The sequence below is a fragment of the Malus domestica genome, chromosome 10, assembly GCF_042453785.1.
Source record: "Malus domestica chromosome 10, GDT2T_hap1".
In the NCBI taxonomy this organism is placed as follows: Eukaryota; Viridiplantae; Streptophyta; class Magnoliopsida; order Rosales; family Rosaceae; genus Malus; species Malus domestica.
This window is the reverse complement of record NC_091670.1, coordinates 12,597,600-12,605,533: the sequence shown is the minus strand read 5'-3', so window position 1 is coordinate 12,605,533 and position 7,934 is coordinate 12,597,600. Positions and strand designations below refer to the sequence as shown.

General features: G+C 42.2%; 1 protein-coding gene across 1 annotated transcript; it reads right to left on the bottom strand.

The window, feature by feature from the left end:
* Nucleotides 1-216: 216 nt before the first annotated feature.
* Nucleotides 217-3,440, bottom strand: LOC103425342 (pollen-specific leucine-rich repeat extensin-like protein 3). The gene has a single exon (XM_029109604.2). The coding sequence runs from the start codon at nt 3,417-3,419 to the stop codon at nt 396-398; it is 3,024 nt and encodes a 1,007-aa protein (XP_028965437.1). The 5' UTR covers nt 3,420-3,440; the 3' UTR covers nt 217-395.
* Between the last annotated feature and the right edge of the window lie 4,494 nt (nt 3,441-7,934).

Here is a 7,934-nt window from a genome sequence, read left to right as displayed (position 1 = left end):
TTTCCTCTAGGGATACAATACCAACTTGTATATTACTTTCTTCCACAACCACATCCGTATATCTCTTTCAGTCATGCTCCTTTTTCATGGATGGACCTTAAATCATAATTTCATGGCAATTAGAAATCATTCCATTAGTAAGAGAAATATGTTGATTTCAATTAAGTGTTTTGTATTGATTGTTGAATTATGTATGAATATATTGTCCAAAAAATATTTTTTAAAATAAGGATTTTTTTTTATTTCATTCGCACAGGGCCCCCAAAATGTCAGAGACGGCCCTGTCTCACTGTATTTGCAAGATTCTCAAGTTACAAGTGAGTGTGTAAAAGGTGTTTTCGAACTAGAGAAAAAAATACAAAATAAGGCAAACATGTGAAACGATAAACTATTACTCAATAGCCTGGGAACATTGGCGGTGGTGGCGATGAGTATAGTGCTCCAATGTTTGGTGGTAGCACGAAGTCTGGTTGGGTTGGTGGCGGAGACTGCACAGGAGGAGGCAAAAGAGGAGATGGAGTTGGAGCTGGGGGAGGAGGTGATTCGACTGGTGGTGGTGGGGATTCGACTGGTGGTAGTGGAGATTGGACAGGCGGTGGTGGGGATTCAATTGGTGGTGGTGGAGATTCAACTGGTGGTGGCGGAGATTGGACAGGCGATGGTGGGGATTCAACTGGTGGTGGTGGAGATTCAACCGGTGGTGGTGGAGATTCAACTGGTGGTGGTGGAGATTGGACAGGCGGTGGTGGGGATTCAACTGGTGGTGGTGGAGATTGGACAGGCGGTGGTGGGGATTCAATTGGTGGTGGAGAAGATTGAACAGGTGGTGGTGGTGAGTGGACTGGAGGTGGAGGTGACTGCACAGGCTCTGGAGGAGATTGCACAGGCTCTGGAGTTGGTTCTGGTGTTTGAGATTGTGGCGGAGGAGATTGCACAGGCTTTGGTGTTGGTGGTGGTTGAATTGGATATAATGGATCTTCCTTAGGGCTACGACCAATTGGGCTTGGTGAAGGTGCAGGTGATAGTGGTGTCTCAATCTCTAGTGCTTCTGGTGGCTCTGCCTTTGGTGTCGGTGGTGGCTCTGCCTTTGGTGTTGGAGGCGGCTCAACTTTAGGTGCAGGAGGAGGCTCAACCTTTGGTGCAGGAGGTGGCTCAACCTTAGGTGCTTGCGGTGGCTCGGCCTTAGGTGCTTGCGGTGGTTCGACCTCAGGTGCTTGTGGTGGCTCGGCCTCTGGTGTTTGGGGTGGCTCAGCCTCTGGTGTTGGAGGTGGTTCCGCCTTTGGTGTTGGAGGTGGCTCAACTTTAGGTGTGGGAGGTGGCTCTGCCTTTGGTGAGGGGGGTGGTTCGGCCTTTGGCACAGGAGGTGGTTCGGCCTTTGGTGTTGGCGGTGGCTCAGCCTTGGGTGTGGAAGGTGGCTTGGCCTTTGGTGTAGATGGTGGCTCAGCCTTTGGTGTGAGTGGTGGCTCGACTTTAGGTGCGGGTGGTGGCTCGACTTTAGGTGCAGGTGGTGGTTCGGCCTTGGGTGTGGGAGGTGGCTCGGCCTTGGGTGTGGGTGGTGGCTCTGCCTTTGGAGTGGGTGGTGGCTCAGCCTTAGGTGTCAATGGTGGCTCAGCCCTTTGAGTGGGTGGTGGCTCAGCCTTTGGAGTGGGTGGTGGCTCTGCCTTTGGAGTTTGTGGTGGTTCGGCCTTAGGGGTCGGTGGTGGCTCTACCTTTGAAATTGGTGGTGGCTCAGCCTTTGGTTTGGGTGGTGGTTCAGCCTTAGGCATGGGTGGTGGCTCTGCCTTGGGAGTGGGTGGTGGCTCAGTCTTGGGAGTGGGTGGTGGCTCAGCCTTAGGTGTAGATGGTGGCTCGGCCTTAGGAGTGGGTGGTGGCTCAACTTTCGGAGTGGGTGGGGGCTCAGCCTTTGGCGTGGATGGTGGCTCAACCTTCGGAGTGGGTGGCGGTTCAACCTTTGGAGTAGGTGGCGGTTCAGCCTTTGGTGTGGGTGGTGGTTCAACCTTTGGAGTTGGTGGCGGCTCAGCCTTTGGTGTTGGTGGCGGCTCGGCCTTAGGCGTCGGTGGAGCTTCAGCCTTCGAAGTAGGTGGCGGTTCAACCTTTGACGTTAGTGGTGGCTCAGACTTTGGAGTGAGTGGCGGTTCAGACTTTGGTGTGGGTGGTCGTTCAACCTTTGGCGTTGGAGGTTGTTGAGGCTTTGGTGTCTTAGGCTTTTCGGGTGTAGAAGATCCACCACAATGCTTGCTGCAATCCACAGGCTTAGTTACCACAGGGAAACAAGTCTTTGTGTTTTTTTGCTTGGGCCTTCCTGGCATGCAGTTGCCCGAATCATCCAACACTATCTCCGATTTGGGATTAGGCATACATTTTTGAGCCTCCCCACTAAAATAATTGTAAGAAAATGTGAAATTGGCCACCTTAGGCAACATACAAATCTTATCAGTCACAAACCCTGTCAACCTGTTGTACCCAATATCCAATTCCTCAATGCTCTGTAGCCCGACAAAGCTCTTTGGTAAAGAACCTATAAATCCATTGTAGCTCACCTCAAAAACTTGCAATTTTCCAAGGTTTCCAATCTCAGGAGGGAAGCACCCGCCAAGCTGATTGTTCATGAAGATCAGCTCATTCACATTGCGCATGTTCCCAACGCTGTGCGGGATGCAACCACTGAAATTGTTAAATGCAAATGAAACAACAGAAACCTTGGAGTTTCCAATCGTCTCTGGAATTACCGACGTGAATCGGTTGTGGTTCAAGAAAATGGCATCAAACTCCTTGGTGAAAAGCTCCGGAGGCAGCTCACCTTCGAAGCCGTTGAACCTGAGGTCAAGGTACTTGCAATTAGGCCATCTCAGGACGACTCCAGGAAAACGACCAACGAATCGGTTGTTGCTGATGTCGAACTCATACATAAGCGTCAACCTTCTGCAGCTTTCTGGGATGATACCGCAGAATCTGTTGGAGTTGATGTGGAAGAGAGCGAGGTCGGTAAGGAGCCCCATTTCGACAACGAGATGTCCTGCAATGTCTGCATGGTTGAGATCTATGCCGGCCACCACGTTCAAGCTCGGGTTGTCGAGTGCCGGAGCGCAGAACACCCCTTTGTAGGCACAAACATTCTCCCCTACCCAGTTAGCGGTGAAGTTAAAAGGGTCGGAAAAAATAGCTCTCTTCTGCGCCTGGAGAGCGACGTAAGCCCTCTTGAGCCTGTCGTTTTCAAATTTGAGATTGGCGTCGACTTGAACCTCGTAGTTGTCTGGGAGGTCGCCATTCTCAGGGAGAGAAGTGAGTTGGCGATGGGCTATGTGAGCGGCTTCGGCATTGGATAGGGCGAATGAGAGAGCTGGAAACGAAGAGAGAATGAGGGAGAAGAGAAGAAAGCAGCAACCCAAGGCCGTGGGGGAGAGAAAAGATGGAGCCATGGATGAAGTGGAGTAACTTGGCTTTGCCCAAGGCTGCTTATAGAGGCGAAGGGAAGGGAGGTGGAGGGAAGCAGTGATATTCTTGGCATGTGATTGAATGGTTGGGAAAAGACACAACTCATCGTTTTGTTTTAGCATCGGAAATTATGCTGGTCTTCTCATTATTTACATGCACACTCCACAAAGTTTGGAGGTACGTTCAAATTTTGTAGCCTAAAAATTGACATTTGACTAGGTCCTTTTTTTTTGCTCATTAACTGTCATAGGGTAGATGCTTGCATTTAAATAGTCATTGAAATTAATAAAGTCATTCAATACATAAAACAATTCAAAATCGTATAGTTTTTAGGACATTCATTCCCATATTTCATATTAATATGTAATTAGTTTAAATGCACCATTGATTCGGCTATATTTATATACACATTAATTTCGCTTCTTTGTGCATTCATCTCCATAATTTCGTACATTAATGTCTTTTGATTTATTTATTTATTATTTGTCAAAGTCATTAACTCTCCCATATAATTTGCATGTAATTAATTTTTATACATCAAACATACAATAGGGGTATTTTCGGCATCCGAAATATGTAAAATGTGGCAAGTTGAATGTAATTAATGAAATCGCTTATGTGGATCCTAGTCTGACAACCAGTCCCTAAAATTTCGTTTTTATTTATTTTTAATCGAGGAAATTGACAAAAATGTCTAGAGGCAAGGATTTTGATTTATGTTGACCATCGTCTGGAAGAACGTATGACTTATTCTTTTGGCGTATTTTCGTAGTACTCGATGGTACGAACGCATAGGCAAAAGCCGTTTGCGAGTCCAGATTATAACGGTATAGTTACAGACGTTTGAAATTGGTTACTTACATTTTAGATTACTAAATTATTGAACTCCCATCTTATAGGAAAGAAGCCAATCAGCTTCAAGGATAGAAAATAAGGACCAATTAGATGAGAAAAAAAAAAACATTTCCACCAATTAGGAGAGGAGAGAGGGAAGCTCTCAGCCTTCCCTTCCTGTAGCCATACATATGCAGAAAACCCGGCTTCGACCCGGGGTGGATTTTTGGCGATCCTCCGCCATTTTTCAAGCAGGTTTCACCCATTCATCACCTGCAACCTCATCCACACCCTTCCCCCTACCATCTCCATCCATATTTAAGGGTTTTTAGGTCCTAACCCGCAAGGAACTTCACCGGAGCACTGGAGGTGCTGGACTGCGATTCCTCCTTTCTGGCGAGTTTCACCACCCATTACCACCCTTAATCAACTCCCCTTGGACCCAAGAACAAGACCCAACCAGTTGTAGGGATGTTGGAACACTGAGAAAGGAGAATCAAAAAGCACCCATTCTAGGGTTTCCGGTGGATTTTAGTGAAATTGGAGCTCTTCACAACCAAATTGGCCTTAGTCATAGGTATAAAAGTTGTTCCACTCAATGAGATCTTCATTTTTGTGAAGTTTGAGAATTTTTAGAAATAGTTGATTTTTCCGGCGAGTCGGGGCTGCCGACCACCACCCACGGCAGCCCGTGCGGCGGTGCATGGCTAGAGGGCCGTCGATACTATTTTTAGGCTAAATTAGATGTCTTGAGTTCAGTTTTGATGTTAGTATGACATTGGTTGATCGTTTGAACCTAAATTCTTTATGATATGTTACTTGGTAAAAACATGAATCGACAATCCGACCATTGGATTGTCACCAAACTTTAATATCTTATAATACATAATATTTGAAGATCATAGGAATTTACGGATCGAGAATCCGATATACGGATCTTCTTGAATTAGAATTGTAAGTTCATAAAATAAAATGTTGACCACCACTTGGTTTTGGCAATTGGCGGAGATCCAACTGTTGGATCATAATGAAACCTTAGGACATTGTTCTAGAAACATAATGTGGGTCCTTGGAAGTAATGGATCGGAAATCCGTGATGCAAATCTTCCGAATTGAATTACATAGGGATGTGTTTTATGTAAATTATGTATTTTATCGGTAAGAACTCTGAGATGTCATTTGATAATTGTTCTAGACGACAATGGTTTGTGATGTCTCGATATGCATGCTAGGGAGTCGTAACGCGGACCTCAAGTAAGTAGGTCTTTTCCTTTCTATCGTATATATATATATATATATATATATATATATATATATATATATATATATATATATATATATATATATATGATTGATAATTCCACAAACAGTTATAAATTGATTATTGCATATAATTACTGTGAATGCTTAGAAGTACAAATGTGAACTATGAATGGCTTGATCCCTGTTTATGGTACATAGGCAGTCTAACGAGACGTTAGATGCAGCCATAATATAAATGAGACTAAATAATTGAGACAATAGCCTTGTTTGGGAAATTGTGCAATGTGAGGGACATTGGTGGAAAATGTGAGATTTAACCTTATGATTTAGTGATGGGATGTTGGTTATAAATCATTGTGTGAAGGATCAAAAATTGAAGTAAAGAATCGTAAGTATTGATAGTTAGTTATATTAGTGTTTAGTTGAGCTTGTCACCGATAATTATTTCTGAAAATAAATAGTTCGGGAGTAGGGCATTACAGCTTATGCATTTTGTGTCATATTATATATATATATATATATATATATATATATATATGTATGTATGTATATAATTGTAAATGTTATGACATGATTGAGTATTAGATTGCATCATGGTATATCCATATGTATATTAATTGCTCGTAATTATTATGAACGCTTTGAAGTGCAAAGGTGAACACAGGACACCCAGGTAAGTTCAGGTGAGTTTATGGTATTAGTTGAAATGATGGAGTTATGACATGACTACATGTAAGTTTTAGGCAAATCCGACCTTGTCGTACATGTTGCAATGATAGGCAACTCCGACACTGTCGTACAGGTTGCCCATGAGTCGTACATGTTATAATAGATGTAATTAGAGCTCATAAACCTGCACCCCGGCATTAGTGCTTGACTCCGACTTATGAGCTAGCATTGATTGATGAGATATGGATAAGTTGTACAGGTCACTATAGGTGACTCCAACTTATGTGCTAGCATTGATTGATAAGAGCTAGATTGATGAGATATGGATAAGTCGTATGGGTCACTATAGGTGACTTTGACTTACGTGCTAACGTTGATTGATGAGATATGGGTGCAGTCGTACATGTCACATTAGGTGACTCCAACTTGCATGCTAATATAGATTATTAAGCGCATGATTATTTATATTACTGATGAGTTGTTGGGTCGTGGTATAATTATGGAATTACTGTTGATATATTTTTTATTTCACATTGATACGTGATATGATTTTCTAGAAACTATACAATGTGATGCATCGAGGGGTTATAACGTTTTAGAAGGTTTCTATTAAAAAATTTATTTCTAGGGCCACTCACCCTTGTTTTGTTTTCACCTTTCAGGTTTTATTAGATGAGCTTTCTTATTGTTGAGGATTCGTGGCAAATCTTAGTATTGGAGATTTCTATCGAGGGTATGATTCTTAATCCACTCTATTGCACTTACTTATGCTCTAAAGTCATGTGTGAAATGGGTTCATTCCCGCTCACTAGCGCACTCTGTTTTTTTTAGGCACTCTTAGGTTTAAATTTATTCACATTTTTTCCACATCATCATACTTTATGGCTTTGTCACATTCCAGGTGTTGGTCAGCACAACTCGATTCGGAGTCCTAGTAGACATCTCAGGTCTGGGTGTGTCACTAGTCACTGGGTTTTTCTAGAGTAAAAAAGTCATGTTGGGTTTTTTATGTGTAAAATTGAATTCTATGGACTAAAGTCATATTTTCAGTTTACTTATTGTATGTATGTCATGCTGCTAGCTATGAGAAGCGAGAAATAACCAAGGCTCTAAAAAACGCTAGGCACTAGTCGGGCGGCGGGCGCCTAGGTGGACGAGGTGGATTTAGGGAAATTTTTTGTATGTCTTGTAAATAAGTGCATTTTGACACTTACAAAAAAATTATACTTGTATGAAATCCATAGATAAAATAATAAAAGAATGATAAAATGCAAAAAGAATATCCAACAAGTCCAAATATAATAATACATAAACATTAAATAATACATTATTTTTAAAAGTATATATGTAATGTAGGAGTTTTAAGTATAATAATATGATGGTCTTAGAAATACCAAATATAATAAAATACTATTCCTAATATATTATATAACATATTTATTTAATAGTGAAGAGTGAGTAATTATTTTTTATTTTCTTTTATTATAAATTATAAGTGAGTAGTGGGTGATTATAATTTATAACAGTGGAGAGTGGATAATTAAAAGGGGAAAGTGGTGGAAACCGGTCAAATAGAGAGGATGGTCATTTACATCTTGGAAACCGTGAAGACCTTTATTTTGGATTCTCTCTGTTTCTTTTCCTCCCATTATTTGATTGCTCCGCCTAGTTCCTTATCTTCTTCTTCCTCTGTATAATTTCTCAAAACCTGGTTGTGGCAACGAATTCCTCAT

Bases quoted from the DNA above. Each gene is read 5' to 3' on its own strand.
- LOC103425342 (XM_029109604.2), bottom strand. From the start codon at position 3,419: ATGGCTCCATCTTTTCTCTCCCCCACGGCCTTGGGTTGCTGCTTTCTT.